At 36.5% G+C, this 27,899-nt stretch overlaps 1 protein-coding gene across 1 annotated transcript; it reads right to left on the bottom strand.

The window, feature by feature from the left end:
- Positions 1-27,091: 27,091 nt before the first annotated feature.
- On the bottom strand, positions 27,092-27,883 carry LOC143564014 (LOB domain-containing protein 11-like). The gene is made up of 2 exons (XM_077051415.1): positions 27,772-27,883; positions 27,092-27,507 (listed from the first exon to the last, which is right to left on the bottom strand). The coding sequence occupies exons 1-2, from the start codon at positions 27,817-27,819 to the stop codon at positions 27,163-27,165; spliced, it is 393 nt and encodes a 130-aa protein (XP_076907530.1). The 5' UTR covers positions 27,820-27,883; the 3' UTR covers positions 27,092-27,162.
- Positions 27,884-27,899: the final 16 nt, after the last annotated feature.

The raw sequence follows: 27,899 nt of genomic DNA, 5'->3' as shown, positions 1-27,899 counted from the left end.
ATGTTCGGCCCATTGATGCGTGCGTGCGTGTGCTTAAAATATAAGAGATTGGAGGTTTAGTTTTTACACAAGATCGTGTTTTAAATTTATAAAAGTGATTTATACTAAGACTAAACATACACAAAATAGGCAAGTGTACGTATCGTATATGTAGAATAGTATTGGTAAAAACCAAGTATCGATCCGTGGACACAAATGTTTCTAATAATGAATCTTTGTTCTAGTTTAATCAGAGAGTTTTAATCATTTTGGGGTTGATTTGTAACTTTTATAAAATAATATATATATATATATAGGTGACCTAGACGAGAAATTCTAATTGAGTAATTCAATTATATGAAGGTTACCATCTAAATCCGAGAATCCACTCCATTTGTCCTTGGTGATTGTAAAGTGAACATGTGATAAACTTGCCGTAATAATGTATGATAGAATAGCCCCTCATTTCTAAGTGAACATATCCTATGACATAAAACAAAGTAGCATGCGCATTTTAAAGTCAACCCTTTCCTAATGTCATGCTACTACGAGAATGTCAATTTGAGTTGGCAAGTAGTTTAGTAAAGTAGAAAGATTAGGATTGACTTCGATTTCTCAAATACCAATTCTATCAACTTCGGGTGGTTATAGTTTAGTCACACAACCTCCCCTTGGTTGATTTAATTAGATTATAATTACACATTCCATTAATATATGATTTCTTTAACTAGCATGATAACCTAAGCAATCGTGTTAACAATGTTATTTCAGAATTATCAAAACTAGAGAAATAGGTCATAGCTTATATCTCATAATTTCTAAGTACAATATAAGGATCCATGTTTTATCTTGAATAATGTATCAAGATATTCTTTTTAACATTTCTAGTCTCCAAGAACATGAGTGAATCATGAATGATTGTTAATTATCAACCTTTGATGTATTGAGTTAAGTGATAAGCATTTTTGTGCCCAATTTTTGCGATTCATTCCTATAGTTCTTTAGAGGATCCTTTTAATTCCTTGATTCGAGACTTCTACTTGCCCACTGGTCTGAGGGTGATATGGTGTTGCCATTCGGTGGTGAACTCCATATCGTGCTAATACTTTTTCCATTAAGGTATTGTAGAAGTGAGTATCTCTGTCGCTGATTAGGGATTTTGGAGTACCGAATCCTGAAAATAACTTTTTCAGAAATCGTACAACTACTCGAGCATCATTAGTGAGAAGAGCTTGTGCTTCTACCCATTCAAAAACGTAGTCGACTGCTACAAGGATGTACTTATTTCCAAAAGAGTTAGGAAATGGGCCCATGAAATATATTCTCCATACATCAAAGACTTCACAAATTTGAATGCCCTTTTGAGACATCTCATTTTTGGCTGAGATGTTTCCGGCTCTTTGACAAGCATCGCATGCTTGGATCAAAGCATGTGTGTCTTTATATATGGTGGGCCAAAAAATCCTACATCAAACACTTTTCTGACCGTAGTGGCGGTGCTGTGGTGTCCACCAGTAGGTCCTTCATGGCAGTGTTTGAGAATATCTAAGGCTTCCTTTCCTGCTACACACCTACGAACAACCTGATCGGCACCTATCCTAAACAAGTAAGGATCTTCCCAGAAGTAGAACTTAAGGCCGGAAAAGAATTTCTTCCGTTGTTGATGAGTTAGCCCTTTTCTTAGGATTCTACAAGCTAGATAGTTTGCGAAGTCGGCATTCCAGAATCCATCGGATAAGTCTGGGTTTGGCATCTTGCTTTTTGAAGTGGTATCGTATGGCGGCATGGTCGGTGTAAACTATGGTTTTGGAAAGAACTAGGTAGGATCTAAACTTTTCAAAGGCGAAAACTACTGCTAATAACTCTTTTTCTATTGTGGTGTAATTTTCTTGTGCATCATTAAGAGTTTTACTAGCATAGTAAATTGGGTGAAAATTTTTCTCTTTGCGTTGTCCGAGTACGGTTCCAACTGCAAAGTCACTTGCATTGCATATGATTTCGAATGGAAGGGTCCAATCGGTGTAGTCATGATTGGTTCGTTGAGAAGTTTGTCTTTCAATATGTTGAATGATTCAACACATTCTTCAGAGAAGACGAATGGTGCGTCTTTCTCCAAAAGTTTGGTCATAGGCCTTTTATGAAACGGCGATAGAATCCTGTGTGACTTAGAAAACTTCTAATGGCTCTGACTGAAGTTGGTGGCGGAAGTTTGGATATGGTTTCGATTTTTTCCCTATCAACTTCTAGTCCTGCTCGGGATATTTTATGACCGAGAACAATGCCCTCTTTGACCATAAAGTGGCATTTTTCCCAGCTGAGTACTAAATTCACTTCTTCACACCTAGTCAACATTCTGTCTAGGTTTTTCAGACAATCATCGAAGGATTCTCCAAATACTGAGAAGTCATCCATGAAAACTTCCATAGAGTGTTCGATCATTTCATGAAATATGGCCACCCTGCAACGTTTGAAAGTGGCCGAAGCATTACATAGTCCAAATGTCATTCTTCGGTAGGAAAAGGTGCCATACGGACATGTAAAGGTGGTTTTCTCCTGATCTTCAGGAGCAATGGGAATTTGAAAGTATCCGGAGAATCCATCAAGAAAACAGTAGAACACTTTTCCAGATAGACGTTCAAGCATTTGATCGATAAAAGGAAGTGGAAAATGATCTTTTCTTGTGGCGTCATTAAGCTTCCGGTAATCAATGCAAACTCGCCAGCCTGTGATGGTTATCATTGGTATCAGCTCGTCCTTCTCGTTTATTACGACCGTCATTCCTCCCTTCTTGGGTACTACTTGAACGGGACTAATCCAAGGTGAATCCGAAATCGGGTAGATTTATCCGGCATCAAGTAGTTTGATTACTTCATTCTTCACCAAATCTTGCATGTTTGGATTGAGATGTTGGACCATGAGTTTGTATTCTTCCCCCATGAGGATTTTATGAGTACAAAAGGAAGGACTGATGCCCTTGATATCCATGATCTTCCATGCGATAACCTTCTTATGGTTTTTAAGAACCTGACGAAGTTCTTCTTTCTCTTTTTTAAAAAGGCGAGATGAAATAATTACTGGGAGTTGAGAGTCTTTTTCTAGAAAGGCGTATTCGAGATGGTTCGGGAGTTCTTTTAATTCTAAGGCTGGTGGTTCTTCGATTGATGGTTTTTATTTTTCATTACACTCGGTGATCTCACATACTATTTCTGATGTTTCTTGATTGCTGTTGATAGCATTGAGATTTTCGTTTTCTAAAATTGGTTTGGTGATGGTTTCGGTTAAGATTTGTGTTTCCAGTCTGCTAGTGATGGAGGAATCTCGCACATAGCAACTCACGATAGAATTGATGATGTCGACAAAATATAATGCGTCATCGTGATGTTGCGGATATTGCATAGATTTTCCTATGTCAAAAGTGATTGCCTCGTGATTGAACCTGAGAGTGAGTTTGTCAGTGCAAACATCAATAATAGCCTTTGCGGTGGCTAAAAAGGGTGTTCCTAAAATCAAAGGCAGACTTTTGTCTTCCTCCATGCCTAGAATCACAAAATCTACTGGGAAAACAAATTTGTCAATTTTGACAAGCATGTTTTCAACAATACCCCGAGGATATTTAACAGATCGGTCAGCTACTAGATGCTCATGCGGGTGGGCTTTGGTTCTCCTATCCCTAGTTTTGCAAAAACCGCATAAGGCATTAAATTAATACTAGATCCTAGGTCAGCAAGGGCATTGCTAACATACAAATTTCCTATGAGGCAAAGGATAGTAAAGCTCACTGGATCGGTCATTTTCGGTGGCAGCTTGCTTTGGAGGACAACTGAACATTTTTCACTCAAGGTGACATGCGATAGCTCTTCCAGCTTCCTTTTGTTGGTCAGCACTCCTTTGAGAAACTTTGCATATGTCAGCATTTGAGCAATGGCTTCGATGAAAGGGATGTTGATGTGGAGTTGTTTGAAGAGTTCTTAAAACTTCTCGTACTGAGCTTCCAATCTCTCTTGTTTCAGCCGTCTAGGGTATGGAATGGGTGGAACATAAGTTCGGACTGGTTCCTTAGGTTGTACAGTGCCTGTTGGGATCAGTTTTTCCTTCGTTTTTTCACGGGATTCCTTCTCCATAACTGGTTCTAAAGTTGGTGAGGCAACAGTGGTTGTGCCACTTCTTAATGTAACAGCGTTGGCTGCTGCAGGTGGGTTTGTTATAGTGTTGCTTGGAAGAGCATCGAGTGGTCTCTCTGACAATTGTCGGGCAATCTGTTTGACCTGAGTTTCTAGATACCGCAATGATGCTTGTTGACTTTGTAGGTCAGCTTCATGTTTTAACAATACTCCGCTAATATCAACAGCTCTTGAGTCGGCCTTCTTTTCTGCTTCATTGGTCTTGATCATGATTTGGATCAACGTTTCTTCGATTTTGAGTAGCTCGGATTTTGATGGCTACTGGAACTTTGATCTTGGAATTGTGGTTCAGGCTGGAAGGATTGATTCATCGGTCTTTTTTCATAGATGATCTTGGTTTTCAATAATTCGGCTTGAAGTTGTTCGAATTTCTTAGAAAGGGCTTCAAGCTGTGTGGTGACAAGAGTGTTGGAATCGAAGTGGTGCATTCCTTTATGGGTTGGTGTAGATCTTGGTGGTTTGTAAGCGAAACTCTTATTTGCTGCCTTCTCCAGGACTTCAAATGCTTCATTAGGTGATTTGGATCCCAGGTATCCACCGGCGATTTGGTCGATGGCCTGTTTGTTTTGACGGGAATGTGCGTCAAAGAAAGTTTGTACTTGTAACCATACGCTTAGTCCATGATGAGGGCATATTCTCATAATACTTGTGTATCTCTCCCATGCTACGTGTAGCTATTCATCATCATCGATCCGGAATCCGGTAATGCTGGCTCAGTATTTGGCAGTTTTATCAGGCGAAATGTATTTGAGGAGAAACTGTTCAACCATCTGGTCCCAAGTGGTGCTGGAACTAGAAGAAAGCGATTCTATCCATTCTAGGGCTTGGCCCCTTAGAGAGAAAGGAAAGAGTTTGAGTTTGATTTGATCTTTTGTGCAGTTTTGGAATTTAAAGGATCCGCAGATTCGTAGGAATCGAGATATATGAGAAAGAGGGTCTTCGTCGAGGATACCATGAAATTGAACTGAATTTTCCACCATATGAATGGTGCTTGATTTGATTTCGGGTGGAGCCACTCCATTGTCGTAGCCTTCGAGAGTTGGTTTGGCATACTGGCTCATTTGCTTCGTTTTTTTGGGCAGCAGTCATTTCTTCGGTTTGATTTTGTCCTAATGTGGAGGAGTCTACTGACTCGTCTTTGATTGTTTCGGCGGTTTCTGCTATCCGTTTACGTGCTCGTCGACGAAAGAGTCGTTCCGGTTCAGAAATTGGAGAAACTAGCTCAGGCTCGAATGTAGAGGACATACATGGGATTAAATCAAATTAAAACTGTTTAAATTAAACTAAAGGTTAGTTGAGTTTAAACTAAAAGTTAGTCTAAAACTAAACTAATATATAAGCTAATTAATATAAGTTAGGCTAGCCTTAAAAAAATATATAATTTAATAGTTAGGTAAAAAAATTAAAATGAAATGAAAGTTAAAAATTTGTACAATTATAAAAAAATTATTAAATTAAAACTTGGATCGTTCTTAGAAACGAACCGTGTCCCCGGCAACGACGCCAAAAACTTGATGTGTGCGTGTGTGTGCTTAAAATATAAAAGATTGGACGTTTAACTTTTGCACAAGATCGTGTTTAAATTTATAAAAGTGATTTATACTAAGACTAAACACACACAAAATAGGCAAGTGTACATATCATATATGTAGAATAGTATTGGTAAGAACCAAGTATCGATCCGTGGACACAAATGTTTCTAATAATGAATCTTTGTTCTAGTTTAATCAGAGAGTTTTAACCATTTTGGGTTGATTTGTAACTTTTATAAAATAATATATATATATATAATATAGGTGACCAAGACGAGAAATTCTAAATGAGTAATTCAATTATATGAAGGTTACCATCTAAATCCGAGAATCCACTCCATTTGTCCTTGGTGATTGTAAAGTGAACATATGATAAACTTCCCGTAATAATGTATGATAGAATAGCCCCTCATTTCTAAGTGGACATATCCTATGATATAAAAGAAAGTAGCATGCGCATTTTAAAGTCAACAATTTCCTAATGTCATGCTACCACGAGAATGTCAATTTGAGTAGGTAAGTAGTCTAGTAAAGTAGAAAGATAAGGATTGACTTCGATTTCTCAAATACCAAGTCTAACAACTTCAGGTGGTTATAGTTTAGTCACACAACCTCCCTTTGGTTGATTTAATTAGATTATAATTACACATTCCATTAACATATGATTTCTTTAACTAGCATGATAACCTAAGCAATCGTGTTAACAATGTTATTTTAGAATTATTAAAACTAGAGAAATAGGTCATAGCTTATATCTCATCATTTCTAAGTACAATATAAGGATCCATGTTTTATCTTGAATAATGTATCAAGGTATTCTTTTTACCATTTCTAGTCTCCAAGAACATGAGTGAATCATGAATGATTGTTAATCATCAACCTTGATGTATTGAGTTAAAGTGATAAAACATTTTTCATCAAAGGATAATTGCAAAATAATCATGTACTTTACTAAACTAAACCGCATGTTCAATATATTCATCAAGTAAAGCAAACCTTCTTCATAGAATTTAGATGGTGAATGAAGTTTAGCTCATAATGAGCATGGTTAATGACATCAAAAGAGATGAAGATAACAAGTACATGATCAAACTAGAATAATCTAACCAAATGTGGATGAATTTCCCTTAATGATGATGATGATGGATGATGATGATGATCTCCAAGTCTTCAAACTCTCCACAAGATCTTCAATATGAGTGTTAGTGGGTATTTTTATAAGTGAAACCCGTATAGAACTCTCTTCAAGGCACACCAAATGTGTGCAACATGAGCAATTATTTATAGGCACTTTGGAGTGAGAGGCACGACCCCGTGCTCCATGAGGCATGGCCCTGTGTCCAGGTGTCCAGTTGCATTAAATGCTATCAGATCGTACATGATGACTCACCATGGCTCCGTGCTTCATGAGGCACGGCCCTGTGCTTTTTAGTGACATGTGCTAATTTTTTTGTCGTTTCTGAAAGGTGACCACGACCCCGTGTCCTCAGAAGCACGGCCCCGTGTCCAGCTGTTCACTATTTTGTCTTATCTTGTAGATTTTTGTCTTTTCTAAAAGGTGAGCACGGCCCCGTTTTCCCAGAAGCACGGCCCCGTGTTTCTAGAAGCACAACCCCGTTTTTCCAGAAGCACATCCCCATGTTCTTAGAAGCACAAACGCATGTTCTCAGAAGCACAACCCCATGTTTTCTGAAGCACAGCCCCATGTTTTGCTATTTTCTTGGGTTTTTCTTTGGCTTTTCATTTGTTTCTTCGTTTGAGGCTTGAATTCACCTGAAAGAACATTTTAACATGACAAGTAGTTATTTTAACTATATATATATATGATAGAAGTTGCAGTTTTTAGAGATTATTTGATGCTAAAAAGATATATATTTTTATATACATCACCCATCGTGGCTTAGGAATAGTCAAGATTTAAAATAAAACACAATTATAAATAAAGTTCACACAAAACACCCCAGCAAACACCGCAGCGTTTGACACTAGTTAGGTACCATACGCATACACATAGTCATTCTCCCCTCGTGGGAAGCGTCATATGACCAGGTATGGTGCGGTGTGCCCACCGAATTTTTACCATATATGTAAGGATCCAAACTGTAACACCGCGTCTAAACCCTTTACAATTAGGGCTTAAAAATACTAACTTAGAAATAACAGGGACCAAAATTGAAAATTCTAAAAATCTTCTCCCGTCGCGTAGCGCGATGGGCTTGCTGAGTCAGTGGACACGTGTCCAACGACGTGTCAACACGTGGCACGTTGTGTCAGGCCACATGTCACCACCACATAAGGCGGCGTCTTTTGCGGCGCCGAGGTACGCGACCGGGCACCAGGAACCCATCGCGTACCGCGATGGGGTCCAAAAACTGCTATAAAAGGGGAGGACGGGTATGAGCCCCATTCATCCCAAACTCACCTTCATTTTCACATAGTTAACCTAGGGAGGCGTGCCCAATAGCCATGACGAGTCGACGTGCCATTTTCTCGTGATTCGTGCAAGCGACGAAGTCGTAATCGAGTAGCCAGCATATAATCATTTAAGCGAGTAGATCAAGATCCAGCCTTTTCTTATTATCATTCTAAGCATCCGAATTAAGGTAGGAGTTATGTTTAAGTTATTTGAATTATAGCTTAGACTATCAATCAAGGCTATGGTCTTTAACCTTGATCGTATTTTTCAAATCATTCACAATCGTGTTTTCATAAAGTTACTTCATGATGAAGTAATGTTAAACAAAAGATATATTTTGACGGGCATGTAGTAACTGGAAGGGGGATATCACTAGTAGTAAGTTTCTTGCCTAAGGAAAAGTAATTCGTACAAATCCCAATCAACCGAGGGACCCGTTTACTTACCTGGAGAAACTTACCAACATGATAGAACCTGTTAGGCCAAAGCATGCTATATCAAACGTCACATAAAACTAAGTGTTTTCATTCACAATAAAAAATAAATGATTTCAAGGTTAAGCTTACAATCATAGCTTAACATCATTCAAAACATTCATACGAACCTATTTATGTATAGGTTGAGTAACATTCACAATCAATTAATCAGTCAAGGGTTACAACACCGACGGTACAGGTGAATACGTTAACCTTTTTGATCAGTCAAAAATATTTATACTCAATGAGACGAACGGGTGTTTGTCTTAACGAGTCAATCAATGTTTACATGAGGTTGTATGATCTCTAAAACGTTATAATACAAAGTAGAGAATAAAAACAACACAGGCCGAATACACATGTGTCTGGATCCAAACATAACCGTTCAACCTAATCATTTAAAGGCTACGTGGCCGCGGGCTAATGGTCATAACTAGTCTCCCAGTAAGGGCTACGTGGCTCGGGAACAATTGTATGTGTAGGGCAGTGGTACATAGACCAGAAGTAGAAATGCTTCTGCTGAGCTTGTAGAGAAAATTATGTTTGTATTGTAATGTCATTCAAATTTTATTGAGTCATACGTATTCACCAGCATATAGCTGACGTATTTTTCCAACCCATTGTAGGTAATTAAGCATTAGTAGCATTAGAAAGGATTGGAGTCTTATAAAGATAGAAGCGCGTACAAGATGGCTCTGTTTTTGATAAACAAATCCTTGTATTATGAAACATATATTTTGTAAACTATACTTGGGTGTTTAATTCCCAAGTAAATTTTCAATGTAAATTAATATTATATTCAACCTAAAGTCTTCCGCTAAAATTAACCCATAAACTCTTATATATTTACAAAACAGGTACCAACTTGTGGTCACACGCCTAGGCCCTAAGTCGGGTGTGACAGGTTGGTATTAGAGCCATCGGTTTCAGCGAATTTGGTATTAAACATTAGTACCCAGGCTTTAATCATTATTATGATTATTATTACTATTCGTAGGGATAAGATAGGATTGGTAAACCTCCTATCCCTAATCTAACTAAATGCAGATGTCTTATATTAACTACTTTGGTCGTAGACACCGAGTAGCCATTCGATCAAAGCCGATAATCAATCTTGAACCCTCCGATATGGATAGTAGCAATAGTTATTATACTAGCTTTTTCAGTCACAATCAACCAATCAATCCGGTGATACCCTATGGGAGCCAACCCGTGTATCTCCCAGGGAGTCAGCAAATGCCAATAGAGATTTCTGACGACACCACCGACAACAATCCTCAGTATTATCCATTTGAGGTTCCGACTTACCATCCTTCCGAGGAACAGGAAGTCCAGAGTAAGATGAAACAAGAAATAGAATCGGAATCGTCTAGCTGGATGAATTGTCACTCCGATCAAAGGAGATGGAAATTTGGATCACCACAATTGAACTATCAATACGAAACCCCACCAGCATCTACAGAACCCAGTCACAAACCAAAAATGAGGGTTACAATGCCCCATGAAAAGATAACTTTTCAAGCACCAATCAAGAGCCCTTATGAATCCGACAAGGATCCTGAAGAAGAGGAGGATCCCGAGGAAGGGGAGAATGAGAATCCCGATTTTCCTCCATACTTAGGACCAAGACCATCAATCTCCCAACAAGCAAACGAGATTCGAGAGGAGGCTGTAAATCCAATCTAATATATTCTGAAAAATGATCCAAGTAGAACCGCCTCACAATCTAACAAAAGAGAAAGTCGAAGTAAAATGGTTAATTCAAAAAGAGAATCAAGGAAAGAATCCAAAAAGGAATCGGAAAAGAAGGAGAGTAAGAAAAAGGAAACCGAAAGAAAGAAATAAGCGAGTAATGAAAGCTCGACTGCAGAAAACGACCTTCGTGAAAAGACAAAGAAACTTAAAATACACGAAGGTTGTGATTTCAAGGTGTTTAAATTCTATAACCCCAAAGAGTTTCATGGGGATAAAGGAGTAATACTTACCCTCTGATGGTTGGAGGAAATGGAATCAATTGTGCTGATAATCAAGTGCACTGAGAGCGAGAAGTTGCAATATACCTCCCAGATGTTCAAGGGGGAGACATTGGAATGGTGGAATACCCTAATTGGAATCAAGGGTAGAGAAAATTTATACAACCTAGATTGGGCAACATTCAAAGCCATGCTATTAAAGAAGTTTTGTCCGATAAACGAGATGGATCAAATTCAGACTAAACTGTGGAACCACAAGGTTGTGGGAACCAATCTCAAGGAACACAACACCAAGTTTCTTGAGTATTGTAGAATTGTGCCTCATCTGGTCACTCCTGAAATCAATAAGGTGACACGATACATATAAGGATTGCCAATCGAAATCCGTGACTTGGTTCGGTCACATATGTCGTCCTCAACGGAATCTGCTATGGAGTTGGCCGGATATTTGATGGATGGAATGCTAAGAAACAGGGATGAGAAGAAGAAGGATGATGGAAAAGTGAGTATTGGTGGAAAGATGAAAAAGCCTGGAAAAGAAAAGAGAATGGGCGTTTGTGTATAGTCGCCCTATTTGTAAGACATGTGGTAGGAGACACTTTGGAAGATGCCTTCAACCAAACAACTCGGTTACATGCAATTTTTGCAAGAGACCGGGTCATGTGGAAGCAAATTGCACAAGGAAAACAGTGGAATGTTGCGTGTGTGGTGAGAAGGGACATTATAGCAACGAATGTTCGAAAAAGAAACCAACGACAATGATGGTTGGAGCAAGTGCAGCGGTGCAAAGACTGATGCCAAGAAAGGAAACGCTCGTGTCTTTATGCTAGACACCCAGAAAGCAGCTGATATACCGAACGTGATCACCGGTACATTTCCTATAAATAATGTTTATGCTAGAATATTATTCGACTTGGGTGCAAATCAAAGTTTTATAGATTATAAATTTTGTAGTCTATTAAATGAGCCCTTAGTTAAACTAGATAAACATTATGAAGTAGAAACTGCTGATGGAAGTATAAGTAGAATAACCGAGGCTTTAGATAATGCCACAATTTCTTTAGCCAATCACGTCATTCCTGTACGACTGTTACCTATGACATTAGCAGGTTTTGATGTTTTTCTAGGTATGGATTGGTTATCGTTTAATCAGGCCCGTATCCTATGTAACGTTAACGACATCGACATTCGAACACCTAATAACAAAACCATTCGTATAACCGGAGATAAAGAAGGAAGAAAGGTAAGAATCATATCCAAGATAAAAGCAAGTAATTGCATAAGTAAGGGATGCCTCGCATTTATGGCCTATGTAACCACGGAACCTGAACCAAAGAAAATGGAGGAAGTACCGATTGTGTCTGAATTCCAAGACATATTTCCTAACGAGTTACCAGGAGCCCCGCCTGACAGAGAAGTAGAATTTAAAATCGACCTTATGCCAGGAACTTCACCAATTGCCGAATCACCTTATCACCTAGTGCCTACGGAAATGAAGGAATTAAAGAAGCAGTTAGATGAACTTTTGGAAAAAGGATTCATACGTCCAATTTCGTCACCGTGGGGAGCTCCAATTATGTTTGTAAAGAAGAAGGACGGATCAATGAGAATGTGTATAGATTACCGAGAGTTAAACAAGGTCACGATCAAGAACAAGTATCCACTACCAAGAATTGATGACTTGTTTGATCAACTCCAAGGAGCAAGTTGTTTCTCAAAGATTGATCTTAGATCATGTTACCATCAATTGAAGGTGCAAGAGGAAGATATACCTAAAACAGCATTTAGAACCCGATATGGACATTATGAGTTTACCGTTATGCCTTTCGGACTCACTAATGCTCCAGCAGCTTTTATGGACATGATGAATCGGATTTGCAAGCCGTACTTGGACAAGTTTGTTATTGTCTTCATCGATGACATTCTTGTTTATTCAAAATCCAAAGACGATCATCAAGTTCATCTTAAAATCATACTTGAAACCCTAAGGAACGAGAAGTTGTACGCTAAATTCTCTAAGTGTGAATTCTGGTTGTCCGATGTTCAATTTCTTGGTCATGTCATAAATGAAAAGGGTATTCAACTTGATCCAGCAAATATCGAAGCTATAACCAAGTGGGAGAAACCCAAGACACCGACTCAAGTCTGAAGTTTTCTAGGCTTAGCCGGATACTATAGAAGATTCATTCAAAACTTCTCTCGAATAGCTGTTCCATTAACTCCACTCATAAGAAAGGCAATTAAATTTGAATGGGGACCGAAGCAAGATGAAGCATTTGAAACACTCAAACAAAAGTTAACCAATGCACCTATTCTGGCTTTACCTGAAGGATTGGAAAACTTTACCATATAATGTGATGCTTCGCACACAGGAATGGGATGTGTTTTAATGCAAGGAAAGAAAGTAATTGCTTATGCTTCGAGGCAGTTGAAAGTCCATGAACAGAATTACACCACACATGATCTTGAATTGGGCGCAATAATTTTTGCATTGAAGTTATGGCGACATTATTTGTATGGTGTAAAGTTCACAGTATACACTGACCACAAAAGCTTGAAGCATATATTCGATTAAAAGGAGTTGAATATGAGACAAAGGCGTTGGATGGAAACGCTAAATGATTACGATTGTGAGATCGTGTATCATGAAGGAAAAGCCAACGTTGTAGCTGATGCCTTAAGTAGAAAAGAACATGAGAAACCAAAGAGAGTCCGAGCTCTTAGATTGGAAGTCAAAGTCGACTTAGCTTGTCAAATCAAAGAAGCTCAGAAGTTGGCACTGGAAGAAGGTAACATTAGGGCCGAAAAAGAGAACGACACAATTGATCAATTGATTAAAGGAAGTGACGAAATTCTTAGATTTGGTACAAGAATTTGGGTACCAATGGTCGGAAATCTACAGGATAAGATTCTTGAAGAAGCACACAAATCAAAGTATATGATGCATCTGGGAAGTGACAAGATGTATCATAATCTAAAGGATGATTATTGGTGGATTGGTATGAAGAAAGACATTGCCTTATATGTAGGTAAATGCATGACGTGTTCAAAAGTGAAAGCCGAACATCAAAAGCCGTTAGGATTACTACAACAACCGGAAATCCCGATATGGAAGTGGGATATGATAACCATGGATTTCATCATGAGGTTACCAAAAACTTCATGCCAAAATGATGCAATCTAGGTTATTGTAGATAGACTTACGAAGTCTGTTCATTTCATTCCAATCCAAGAAACATTCAGCATGGATAAGTTAGCACACTTATATGTCGAAAACATTGTATCCTTACATGGTGTGCCGCTATCCATCATATCCGATAGAGATAGTCGATTTACTTCAAATTTCTGGTCAAGTTTTCAAAAATCTATGGGGACTCAATTAAACTTAAGTATTGCATACCATCCCCAAACTGATGGCCAAAGTAAACGTACAATTCAAACCTTGGAAGATATGCTTCGTGCCTGTGTTATTGACTTAGGAGGAAGTTGGGACACTCATCTCGCACTAATGGAATTCTCGTACAACAACAGCTATCATACGAGTATCCAAGCATCACCATTTGAAGCATTGCATGGTCGTAAGTGTAGAACACCTGTATGTTGGTCAGAAACAGGTGAGAGTCAGTTTTCAGGACCCGAGATAGTTCAAAGAACCACCGATCAAATAATACAAATCCGTGAACGATTGAAAACAGCAAGGGATAGGCAAAAGAGTTATGCGAACATTCGCCGCAAGCCATTAGAATTCAAAGAAGGCGACAAAGTATTATTAAAAGTATCGCATTGGAAAGGTGTAGTAAGATTCGGGAAGAAAGGAAAACTGAGTCCACGATCTGTTGGGCCATTCAAGATACTCGAAAGAATCGGACCAGTTGCTTACCGACTAGAATTACCCGATAAAATGAAAGGAATTCATGACGTGTTTCGCGTATCCAATCTACGCAAGTGTTTGGCCGAAGAAACTCTTGCTATGCCATTAAAAGATCTCAAGATCAACGAGAAGCTTAAGTTTGTGGAACAACCTATCCAAATAGAAGATAGTATGATCAAGTTTCTCAAACACAAACGACTCAAACTCGTGAAAGTCAAAATGGGATTCAAGACGAGGGCCTGAGTATACATGGGAACTCGAGTCAGAAATGAAGAAAAAGTATCCTAATCTATTCCAATAAATCTCGAGGACGAGATTATTCAAAAGGTGGGGATGATGTAACACCGCGTCTTTTACCCTTTACAATTATGGCTTAAAAATACTAACTTAGAAAAACAGGGACCAAAAATGAAAATTCTGAAAATCTTCTCCGCGACGGGGTAACACTCAACCCATCGCGTAGCGCAATGGGCTTGCTGAGTCAGTGGACACGTGTCCAACGACGTGTCAACACGTGGCACGTTGTGTCAGGCCACGTGTCACCACCGCATAAGGCGGCTTCTTTTGCGGTGCCGCGGTACGCGACCGGGCACCAGGAACCCATCGCGTACCGCGATGGGGTCCAAAAACTGCTATAAAAGGGGAGGACGGGTATGAGCCCCATTCATCCCAAACTCACCTTCATTTTCACATAGTTAACCTAGGGAGGCGTGCCCAATAGCCATGACGAGCCGACGTGCCATTTTCTCGTGATTCGTGCAAGGAACGAAGTCGTAATCGAGTAGCCAGCATATAATCATTTAAGCGAGTAGATCAAGATCCAACCTTTTCTTATTATCATTCTAAGCATCCGAATTAAGGTAGGGGTTATGTTTAAGTTATTTGAATTATAGCTTAGACTATCAATCAAGGCTATGGTCTTTAACCTTGATCGTATTTTTCAAATCATTCACAATCGTGTTTTCATAAAGTTACTTCATGATGAAGTAATGTTAAACAAAAAATATATTTTGACGGGCATGTAGTAAATGGAAGGGGGATATCACTAGTAGTAAGTTTCTTGCCTAAGGAAAAGTAATTCGTACAAATCCTAATCAACCGAGGGACCCGTTTACTTACCTTGAGAAACTTACCAACATGATAGAACCTATTAGGCCAAAGCATGCTATATCAAACGTCACATAAAACTAAGTGTTTTCATTCACAATAAAAAATAAATAATTTCAAGGTTAAGCTTACAATCATAGCTTAACATCATTCAAAACATTCATACGAACCTATTTATGTATAGGTTGAGTAACATTCCCAATCAATCAATTAGTCAAGGGTTACAACACCGACAGTACAGGTGAATACGTTAACCTTTTTGATCAGTCAAAAATATTTATACTCAATGAGACGAACGGGTGTTTGTCTTAACGAGTCAATCAATGTTTACATGAGGTTGTATGATCTCTAAAACGTTATAATACAAAGTAGAGAATAAAAACAACGCAGGCCGAATACACATGTGTCTGGATCCAAACATAACCGTTCAGCCTAATCATTCAAAGGCTACGTGGCTGCGGGCTAATGGTCATAACTAGTCTCCCAGTAAGGGCTACGTGGCTCGGGAACAATTGTGTGTGTAGGGGAGTGGTACATAGACCAGAAGTAGAAATGCTTCTGCTGAGCTTGTAGAGAAAATTATATTTGTATTGTAATATCATTCAAATGTTTTATTGAGTCATACGTGTTCACCAGCATATAGCTGACGTATTTTTCCAACCCATTGCAGGTAATTAAGCATTAGTAGCATTAGCAAGGATTGGAGTCTTATAAAGATAGAAGCGCGTACAAGATGGCTCCGTTTTTTATAAACAAATCCTTGTATTATAAAACATATATTTTGTAAACTATACTTGGGTGTTTAATTCCCAAGTAAATTTTAAATGTAAATTAATATTATATTCAACCTAAAGTCTTCCGTTAAAATTAACCCATAAACTCTGATATATTTACAAAACAGGTATCAACTTGTGGTCACACGCCTAGGCCCTAAGTCGGGGTGTGACACAAACAAAAGTACACGACAGCCTGAGGGCTAGCGCTTACTTTTGTTTATAACGTTTTAGAGACACGTAGTCCCATGTAATTTTTTTGACTCGATTAAACGAGTTTTTAAAGTTGGGGCGTATTCACCTTTTCTTTTGGATCAACTTCAATACACTGTCCGATGGTCTTTCCCTTTTTCTTTGATATCTCGCACCTATAGTAAGAGTATAACATTTTGTTAGTCGGATATACAATCTGGCTTAAGACCTTTAGTCTCTTTTGTATAATCTTTACCTCAATTATATCTTATTTTATGAACCTTTAATTCAAAACATCTTTTCTTTATTTTAAACCTCTAATTTAAAATATATTTTCTTTATTTAAACCTTTTGTTCAAATATTCTTTCTTTCTTTTATAAGTTAAAACTCTTTTATTTAACTTATTTACTTTTCTTTTCTTTTCTTTTACAAGATAAACCTTTATTCTAAATATTTTTCTTTTTTTAACATGTTTGAACCTATAGTTCAAATCATGTATCCTTTATTTTTATGTTTGGACCTTTAGTCTGACACGTTTTTCTTTTCTAAAATCTACGTTTCCCAAAAACATATACTTATATATATATATATATATATATACACATACATTATTTAGTTTATATTAATAATATAAACAACATATATATGATAATACTTTTATCTTTATTTATTAATAAAGATTATTTCATGTATTTCTTTTATTCATTCTCTTTCATTATTATTTAAAAGCTATTTAAATAATAAATTATACTTCATTTATAAAGAATTATATTTCTATTTTTATCTTTATACTTTCTTTGTTCTATTTTCTTTTGTTTATTTTTGAGGTATTGAGTATACCCTTGACTATGGTCTAAGCCTTTATATATTTTATTAATATTTTATTCGGTCATTATGCATACCTTACTTGGCTTATTATTTTCTAAATTTTCGGGCAGCAATTCGACGCTTGCATGTATATCGAGAATCTTGGTCAACACCTTCCTTTACGTAATACGTGGCACGCAAGTCTTCAAAGTTCGTCCGCACGCACTTCGAGGCGGAATATTGGGTCGTCCCGTGTCGGCACGTACTTAGAGATAATGTCGTCGGTAGGTGGCACGTACTTCAAGATACGTTGGTTTATGGCACGGATTGCGAGGTCTGTTGTGGCACGTTTTACGAGGTGGTTTTTAGTGAGAGAGGGAGTATTCTAGAGAGAGAAAGTAGTGGTGGGAAAAATAAGAGGCCAAATGCCTCTATTTATAGGCTGATCAGGGGTCCCATCGCGATACGCGATGGCCCCTTGATCTTGTCGTCGCGTATCGCGACATAGATATGGTGAGCCACATGTAGGTCTGCCACGTGGCGGACGCGGTGCCAAATGGTCTCGTCTGTTAGACCACGTCATCGCGATACCCGATGACGTTGGGTTTTGGTCTGTCTCGTATCGCCGTTTACCAATTTCGTGGGTTTTGAAAACATGCCCATCGCGATATGCGATGGGCTTCTTTCTGATCCGTCACGTATCGCGACGGAAAACAGAATTTTACGATTTGGTCCTTTAGTTTTAAAACTTGGCATTTTTGGTCCGAAATTTTCGTAATGTTACAAAAGATGTTTTGCAACTAAATTAGAGTATTCTTCATGTGAAAGCATGGCTATAGGAACCTCAATAAATTTTCTCGCACCTTTTAGCTTTTCTAATAGCTTCCGTTTTAGCTTACGGCCTCTTCAATGCACATGATGCTGACATGAACAAAACTAATAATTTACCATTTAACCCTTCAAATAGTTAAAGGAATTTTTCATGGGTTCATCGGCTCAAAAGTGGGCCCGTTAAGAAAGCAGGAGAGTCATAACGGGCTCCGTTCTGTTTAGTAAGCTCGTATATGTTTTTTATAATTATGGTTGGTGTAACGTTTGATGAGTCAGGGTACACGTGGGAATTGAGACATAACGGACTCCGTTGTTTGGCTCACTTACAAAACGACCCTAGCGGAGCAGCTAGTTTACAATCGAGCGAAAAACGAACGAGCATTTTCCAAGCAATTTCTGAACGAGCGGCAGGCGAGTTTAAATGGCGAACGGTTTGGACACCCTAATATTTGTAGTGTAATATAAGTAATATAAGCAATGTTAAAAATAGCTTTGTATTTTGGGGTTTTATAAACTACTTATTGATCCAACAAAAGTACAATATTATTTTATAATTATTATTTAAAAATATACATGTTAACATGTGGTGGTTTATAGTTCACATAAGTCAAAATTTTAATTTAAAGACAAATTTGTTACATCAAAGATTTGACATCCAACACCGAAGTACAAGGATGTTGGGTTGGTTGCACTTTCTTTGCAACAAGCAAACACAATTATTATGCATGTTCGGCTCTTCCCAGTAAAACTACACAAAACCACAACACCATATTTCATATTTCAGGCATAAAGGGAAAATAACATTGATACGAGTGAGCAAATAGGGAACCATTTTTAGCGCTATTTTTATAGAGAATAAAATACATTATAGCATTTGCATCACATTACATAGATAATAAATAATTTTCGGGCCCTAAGCAGGCTTTTCCTAGGACCGGTTTTAACCGAACCTTACAGGCACATTTTGGAACCAATTGTGTATCTTATTGGGCCATCAAGGGGCTAAGCTTCCATGTTAGCAGCTGCATTTTTCCAAAACTTTTGATCAAAGACCAGCAAACCATTAAAAAAACAAGAATCTTAAAATAGAAGTCTTCAACTGAAAAGATTTACAACCCCTTTTGTTACGTAATCAAACATAACTGGTTGACTTAAGTCACCTTAGCTCCACTCAGGTAAGAACAGTTGATCTAACTTGATTATATGAAGAAAGAGAGTGCACAACTTCTTTAATGATGATATTTAAACATTGATGATAGGAAAATAATTATATAAATGATCTCAAAGAATAATTTTTGAACATGACATCTCAAAACGGTTAATGAAAGGTTTTAAGACTAGCCTCTAAATGATGTAACTGAACCTAAACAATGGTTTGGTTTTATCTTTTTGTTAAAACCAAATTTCTGTTCATTTATGTTTTGAATGTAATTAAAACCGAAAAAGCAAACCAAAACAAATTTATAGATTTTTATTTTTTATTTTGAATTTGAAGTAATTAATAAAAATAAAAAAGTTAAAACAAATGTATAATAATCAATTAATTAACAACTTAAAACAATTAGACTCAAATTTATTATTTTGGGACAACTTTAAAATGCCTATAATGCCCTTCATCTCTTTATTAGACTCAACATTAATATTCCCTCCAAGAAACGCTATATTGTTACAATCTTCATCCATGTCTAAATCAATTGTTTCAACCTGACAAATTGAGTGATTAAATAATCAAATATGTACAACTACAACTTTTTATGAAGCAAATTCCTCTTTCTACACTGTAGCAAGTAGTTGCATGCATATGAAAATATTGGTAGTGTTGGAAAATTGTTAAAATGAGTCTTAACAAATTAGGAAGATGACTTTTATTCTAACTTTGGACTAATAATTGTATTTATGTATGTGGTATATGAATAATTATTTTCAGGTTTGTGCTCTACTTTGTGAGAGTTTCACAATGAACTAAATTTTGTCCAAAACAGAGCTAAGATGAATCGGATATCGACGGTCGAAATGGAGTGGTTTAGTGATTGGAATGAATATTGCAAAACTTGGGTGGCTCTAATAGGAATTTGTTACGACTGAAAAATCCAGGCACAAATGGCATAACTAAAAAAAACCGAACCAAACCCAACATAAAAACCAAAACGAAAAGGCTTGAAAAGTTTACAAATACCAACCCATGCGCACCCCTACGGCCCAACCGTAAAGGCGTTTATTCTCAAAATGTAACATAAAACACAATATAAATATACCTTAAGATACAACCCACGATTTTTAACTCCTTTCCAATTACTAGAGAAAATGGACAAAACTCAGCTTCAAATACTTCCTCATCAAGTCAACCATCATCATCGTCATCATCATTTGTAACGATAAGTTTTTCATTACCATTAACTAAAAAAACAGCCATATGCAAAATAAGTTAACAAATGTCACACACTTGTCTCTCGATGATTCAGTTACAAGCTTTCACATTTATATTTATTCAAATCCATGGCCCATCTCAACAATTAAAAATATTGTTTAAAAAGTTTCATGACAAATTATATTCGAACACACACAAAATTATGCAGGTATTATAAAGTAAAGTCATACCATGATAAGGTTTACAACTGCCATATTAGCACCCAAACAGAGACCAGTGCACATCGCACCGCATCGGAGTAAAGATATAGCAACCTCATAACATGTTTTTCGTCTTCTTTGATCTTAGATACCTTAGTGACAGCTACAATTCAAACTCGCAAGATATGGTTGAATCAGATCCATTCCCATCTGCTTCATTGTCTGCTTACATTATAGTTCAAATTAGAATTTATGTACATAAACATACTATGCATCCAAAAGAATTGGTTTAAGATAATTACCAGAAGGTAGACTTTGATAAGTTGAAAGTGGTACCAAATATAACATGTCATAATAATAGTCTTTATTTGAAAGAATAGCCCTTTTATTAGCAACATCCACCTAAAAAACTAACATTAGTTAACTTCTAAATGACACGATATAAACAATAACATACTGGTTTTCAAATCCTTACATGTAACAGAAGCCTCACAATTTTAAGCTTTTCTATAAGACAGCCAAGAAGATTGTCGTCTTTTATTTCAGAAATAAAGACACATTTATCATCAATGAGATCAGATCAGCCCTGAATCTCTTCTTCGCAAATTAAGAAGATGATCATGGTGTTGGATGGCAAGAAACTTGATTGGAACAATGAAAGCTGCCTAAAACTTGTAATAGACATGTTTATGAAAAAGTTAACAATTAGAAGAGCGTATAGTAAAAGAATAAAACAAATTAGACCTAGTGAAATATTTAACAATTGATTCGTAGTAGAAGCAAACAGAAAATTTTATTCTTTGTACCCTTCACCACAATAGTTTACAACGTGACCAGTTAAAAGATCTCAAAACCTTCTAAATGTTTATCTTTAGTTACCTAAAAGATGAAATTCATATAAACCCCACGAATATAATCAAAATCCAGAAGCCCCAATTTCCCAACGATGGAGGTTTATTCATATGGTTTTAGAAAGAGGGGCCTCTAAAAAACAGTTAAACTTAGGATTTAACAGACAAAAACCTTGCTGATCGGAGTTTCAATTGTTTAATAAAAATATAACTTACCTACATTTGATATATTTTATAATTATCATGAAAATTCATAACAACCTTCATCGATGTCAACATCCATTATTTCATGAAATGCAACTTGAGTCATCAATAACAAGTTAACCACAATTTTCCACTCTTAACATATCATAGCATATAGAGGAACCATTTATACAAAACCAGAAAAGAACAAACAAAAATGCAATATAACGAAACCCTAAATCCAAATAAAAAACTCAAGACCATCAAATTGGTAAACAATCTATAACCAGATAGAGTAAGTACACGTTCCAGGCTTTCGGGATGCGATTATGGGGGGATGAAACATCGCTCATACTTATTGCATACGACTGCTAAGGACGGTCGGTTTCAACTCTTCAATTGATTTTCCCAAAATCATTCCATTGATTGCAGAATTAAGCGTTCCAAAGGTTATTGATTGGGGCATGACAGCAATTGAAGGATTGTCATAAAGAAGAACAAGCTGGCTAGACCGTAACCGTAACATTAAAGGCATCTCCGGAATGTGTGGTGTTAAATTACAAAATGGACATTGTTATTAATTAATTATTATAACCTCTTATATAATTCTCAAAGGATTAAAAAGGATAAAAGAGTAATGTCACAAAACGAGAAGCTTTATTTAGTTGTACCGAACGCTTTAAAACCGAATTGAGGGATTGCCAAATTGCTTTTCTTGCCCAATTGTGAAATGTCGTTTCTATCCTTGTCCTCTAATTGTGAAATTACTATTTCGTCAATCACTTATGCTTAATAATATATAATATAGATATAATAATAATATATATCTATAATATATATAAACAAAAATATAAAAATCCTATGTGTCGCGATGTGGTCGCTCCCCCTTTTTTAGGAGTCACCAGATTTGCTTGATTTTTAAATGGAGGCTTCTCATGCATTTGATCCGAATTCATGGGTATGGGTCTTACCAAACCCAGATATTCCTTAAACGGGTTATAACATCTCATTAAATTAAAATTATTCTCATCAAATTATTGATGTGAAAATCCAATAAAATAGGATATACTAAAAATTATTACATGATTTTTTTAAAAGATATTATTTATAATTAAGACACAATTTTATAGTAAAAAAAATAAGCGGGTCTTTGATCTCACCAAACCCAGATAACTTTTAAACCGGGTTATAACATCTTTGTTATTTGTGAAACTCTTTTATCATCAAACTCGAATTATTACAATAAATAGAATTAAGCTCCAAAAAGTATATAAATATTAATAACGAATAATGTAAAACAATCGCCGTAATATGAGGGATAAAAACTAATGTATATATATATATATATATATGATAATAATATAAAGGCTGTAGTATTTACTAACTATGTTCATTTATTTGTGGTTCGTTAGTTATTAAAGTATGCGACTTTCTGTAATCTAGCACTGCTAACTCGTAATAGATTTATCATAAAGTGCTTTAATTTAAACCCTCTATATTAGCATTTAACATACCATTGTTTTGTGTGATGTGTGCTGTGGAATATAAAGTTTACAATGTACAAAGCTCATTTATTTTTATACGATATATAGGTGTATATACGACAAAGTGTAAGATACGTCAAAGAGGGCAGCTAAGATTTTTTTTTTTCTAAAACAATCATTTTAAAAAGATTTTCATTAATATATTTAATCAAGAATACTCTAAAATAAAAAAAAGCAAGAAAACTATTCGATATAAACACTAACAACAATTTTACAAAACACTTGGAATGAGAGCATGTAACATGAGCAAGTGACCATGTGACACATTTTATTACTATTGAACCTAATCGGTTTTGTTCACGTATGAAGAAGTCAAGCGGGTTATTGCAAAGAAGAAGATTGGCGTGCAAGGCTGCTGTGTTTGAATGGAAAAAGAGAACTACGTTGGATGTTGGATCATTAACTCCACCAATTACATTAATGACATGCACACAAATTAATAAGTATAGTTGAAATAAATTATGAAACGTCATTTTTGTCCTTGTCATGCAATTATGAAATGACATAAGCAAAATGATAAAAGAGTAATTTCATAAAACATGAATTATGAAAGAATAAAGTGCCATTTTAGTCCTTGTGGTTTGTCAAATTATGCGAATTTAGTCCAAAAAGTTTATTTTTTGCATATGAACCCTCCACGTTTCCCAGTTCTTGTCAATTACATCCAAATCACTAACCCTGTTAAATTTTATCGTTATGTCAGGGGTAGACATGTCTTTTCACTATTTCTTTATTATAATACTTATTTCAGTGAACCGCGGTATTCGTCCTTGTGGTTTGTCCAAATCTGCGGTTTTAGTCCAATAGTTTTAAGTTTGCAATTTTCTTCCCTATGGTTTCATTTCACTTGCAATTAAACTCGGATGACCTAATCTCGTTAAGTTTGGTTGTTAAACTCATCAGTGTGCCAATCACGTGAGGGACAATTTTGTTCCCTTCTTTTTCCCTTTTTTCCCAATACACCCCAGCCCCTCAAATGAGGGGGTTGCGAATTAGGGCTGAGGTTTATTTGGAGAGAAAAAGTACAAAATTGATCATCACATGAGGGGCACGCAAATGGGTACAAGACTTAACAAGGTTAATAAATTCGGGTTTAATTGCAAGTGAAATGAAACCATAAGGAAGAAAATTGCAAAATTGAAACTACTCGACAAAAACTGCAGATTTTGACAAACCAGAGGGACGAAAACCGCAGTTTACTTAAATAAGTATTATAATAAAGAAAGAGTGAAAAGACATGTCTATCCCTGACTTAACGATAAAATTTTAATAGGGTTAGTGATTTGGATGTAATTGGCAAGAACTGGGAAACGTGGAGGGTCCATATGTAAAAAATAAACTTTTTGGACTAAATTCGTATTATTTGCCAAACCACAAGGACTAAAATGGCACTTTACTCATTATGATATGTCATTTTTATTCTTGTCATGCAATTATGAAATGACTTTAGTGCCCATCACTCTTCATTTATATATACATATAGATAATTAATGACGTATATGTACATCACTATTAGAAAACAGGGATATCATTAATTAATTATTGGGGATAGACAGACCGGTAAAACAGCAGTAGCAACAGATACAATTCTAAATCAACAAGGCCGTAATATGCGTTTATGTAGCTATTGGTCAAAAAGCATCTTCTGTGGCTCAGGTAGTTACTACTTTCCAGGAAAGGGGCGCGATGGAATATACTATTGTGGTAGCCGAAACGGCGGATTCCCCTGCGACATTACAATACCTCGCTCCTTATACAGGAGCAGCTCTGGCTGAATATTTTATGTACCGTGAACGACACACTTTAATCATTTATGATGATCTCTCTAAACAAGCGCAAGCTTATCGTCAAATGTCTCTTCTATTAAGAAGACCGCCTGGGCGCGAGGCTTATCCAAGGAGATGTTTTTTATTTACATTCACGCCTTTTGGAAAGAGCTGCTAAATTAAGTTCTCTTTTAGGTGAAGGAAGTATGACCGCTTTACCAATAGTTGAAACCCAATCGGGAGACGTTTCGGCTTATATTCCTACTAATGTCATTTCAATTACTGATGGACAAATATTCTTATCTGCCGACCTATTCAATGCTGATAAATATCTAAAAGATTTCCATTGGTTATAGTCAATCCTAACGAGTATCTGAAGACAATATACCAATGCAGCATCACAACGTATGTATGCCGTTGGGAATGACTATTAGTCTATCACAACATTATTTTTTTGGAACGGCCAACTAAGTAACGCCATGTACTTCGTGCGCGGCCTCCATTGGTTAAAGGTAGTCCGAGCCGGCCACGATTCCAGACGGACGGAGCCCTAGCAATCCACCTATTGAGGGATTCCCCGGATAAAACCCGACCCCCACGCCTGCCAAACAACACGACAGCGAGGAGCAGGTAAAACAAGGTGAAATTAGAACTCGAACCCTGACAAACCAAGGCCATCCTCAAGTCTATCACAACATTTAATAGCCGGTTTATTGATTAACCAAGAATAGCTTTATAAATCACATCCCACTAATATTAATTAATAAATTATATATTATTAACTAGGTAACATTTTATAAATGTTTTAAATGAATCGGTCTGAAAAGATACACATTGGTTGGTCCAAAATCCGAAAACTATATGGATTGGACTGGACTTGAGTTGTTGGGTTTAACTATGTGTTGGGGTGTTTGGGGCCAGATCCACTTTGGATGTTATCGGACTGCATCCAGTAGAGGTGTAAAAAAACCGGTTTGGAACCGTGTAACCGGAAATCAAACCGAATCGGTTCGTTGCTAGAACCAGTTTCTACCAAACGAGTTCCCAAACCAAACCGCCGGTTCATATAGCGGTTTAGGTATTTTGCAATCAACCAGGTTTTCTTAAACCGGCAAGAACCGGTCCGGATCAGTTTGGCTACTTCTATGCTTACGTTTTTAAACCGAACCGGTTTGTGTCAAACCGGTTTTGAATATACAAAAACCAAACCAGTTCGGCTTGTAAAAAAACCGGTTTTGTACACTTTTAGCATTCAAGCTAATTATTATTTGGCCTCAATTGCCTTAGGTATGCATGGGTTGAAACACTAACTAGTCGACCCGAGTCCACATAGAAATTGTCTGAAGTCTAAACTAGGCCGTTAGCTTATGTGTCTTCTCAACTTCATTTCCGCTTTTAGTCATACGCATTTGACCTTCATCATATGGTACACATGTCGTCCTTTGATTGCTTCTCACCCTTTTTGATTTTATCAATGTTAGAATTACTCATGTATTTTAAAGTTTAAGTTGGACAAATATGTGGATAACATGGCCCGGAGGCTTTAGTTATAGAGAGTTTTTAGACATTGATCGAATAGTCTGTAAAAGAGGGAAGCCATCAAACCATCAACATTGATCAATAAATTTCGATGATCAAAAAGGTTGAATTAAATTTAATTGAAGGTCACATCATATTAAGTATTAACATCATTAGAACCACTTCATACAAGACTTAGTTTAACACGTTACATTTAGTTTGATATTCATTTAAATAATTAAATGTTTAAAACAAATTGCAATGAGATTTATCCAACAAATTAAAAAGGCTACAATATGATAATTAGACAAAACAATTGAGAAAAACTGAAAATACAAACTAATTTTAGAGAAGATGGATGTGAATTCGATTGTTCTTTTGAATATGCAAATAAAAACTAGATATTAGGTATTCGGTTTACAAATTCATGTGCATGGTGTTTGTGTTATAAGAAACACATGTCACATAGTATCAACCTAGTTTCCTCTCTTAAGTTTCGAAATCTAAGTGATAACTTTTATTCCTAACATCTGATATTCTAAGCTTTGCTCGTTTCTAACCATTTTAAGAGATTCGATACAAAAATAGCATGTTTATGCCCAAATTGCATCCCATAACGACTCTTGATCATCATCATGAAAGACACAAGGGTTACTACTCTCAAAACTATCTTCTGAACCATGTTTAAATTCATCAAAAAATTGTTCGGGCGATGTTAGTGAAGATCGACACGTTTCAGTAGAAACCAAGGCCGCTTGTTGGCATTTCATATTGAATATCTCGGCTTTCGCTTTGGCTAGTTGTGCTTGAAGTTCAATCACTTGGTTTTGAAGTCGAAAAATGGTTCCTACAGTTCCATAAATCGGGTCTATGATTCTTGCATTAGCCTCGTATACTATGCTACTAACTGCATCCGGTCTTTCGAATTCTTGTAATTCCTGAAATTTTTAACACAAGTCAAATACTTGGTCTCATATAGACATATATGCACAATGTAATATGTTATGATACAAACACTAATCTTTGGATAACTGAATCGGTTGTAAGTTCGTTTTAAGCTCATAACTGAATCAAATCATACCCGCCTTGTATTTTTAATTGACAAGAAAATGAAAATTACTACCCTGTTTTTTCTAACACTTTTTCTTTAGAAAAAAAATCCCCATAGGAGTTAAGAAAATAGCACAAACACAATTACTTACCTGTAATAACTTAATTATGTTGCTAGCACCGAAAACCCGATGAGCCATGGTGAACTTAAGTGGTTCGGTAGGCGGAAAATGAGGTGCCAAAATGCATTTATCTACACATCTTCTTCTCAATATCTTAC

The sequence above is a fragment of the Bidens hawaiensis genome, unplaced genomic scaffold, assembly GCF_021521415.1.
Source record: "Bidens hawaiensis isolate Kalapana, Puna unplaced genomic scaffold, B.hawaiensis_p1.1 tig00021689_1, whole genome shotgun sequence".
Classification (NCBI taxonomy): Eukaryota; Viridiplantae; Streptophyta; class Magnoliopsida; order Asterales; family Asteraceae; genus Bidens; species Bidens hawaiensis.
This window is presented reverse-complemented; position numbering and strand designations above follow the sequence as displayed.

Bases quoted from the DNA above. Each gene is read 5' to 3' on its own strand.
- LOC143564014 (XM_077051415.1), bottom strand. From the start codon at position 27,819: ATGGCTCATCGGGTTTTCGGTGCTAGCAACATAATTAAGTTATTACAG. The intron at 27,508-27,771 runs GTAAGTAATTGT...TAAAAATTTCAG, and splicing joins ACATAATTAAGTTATTACAG to GAATTACAAGAATTCGAAAG.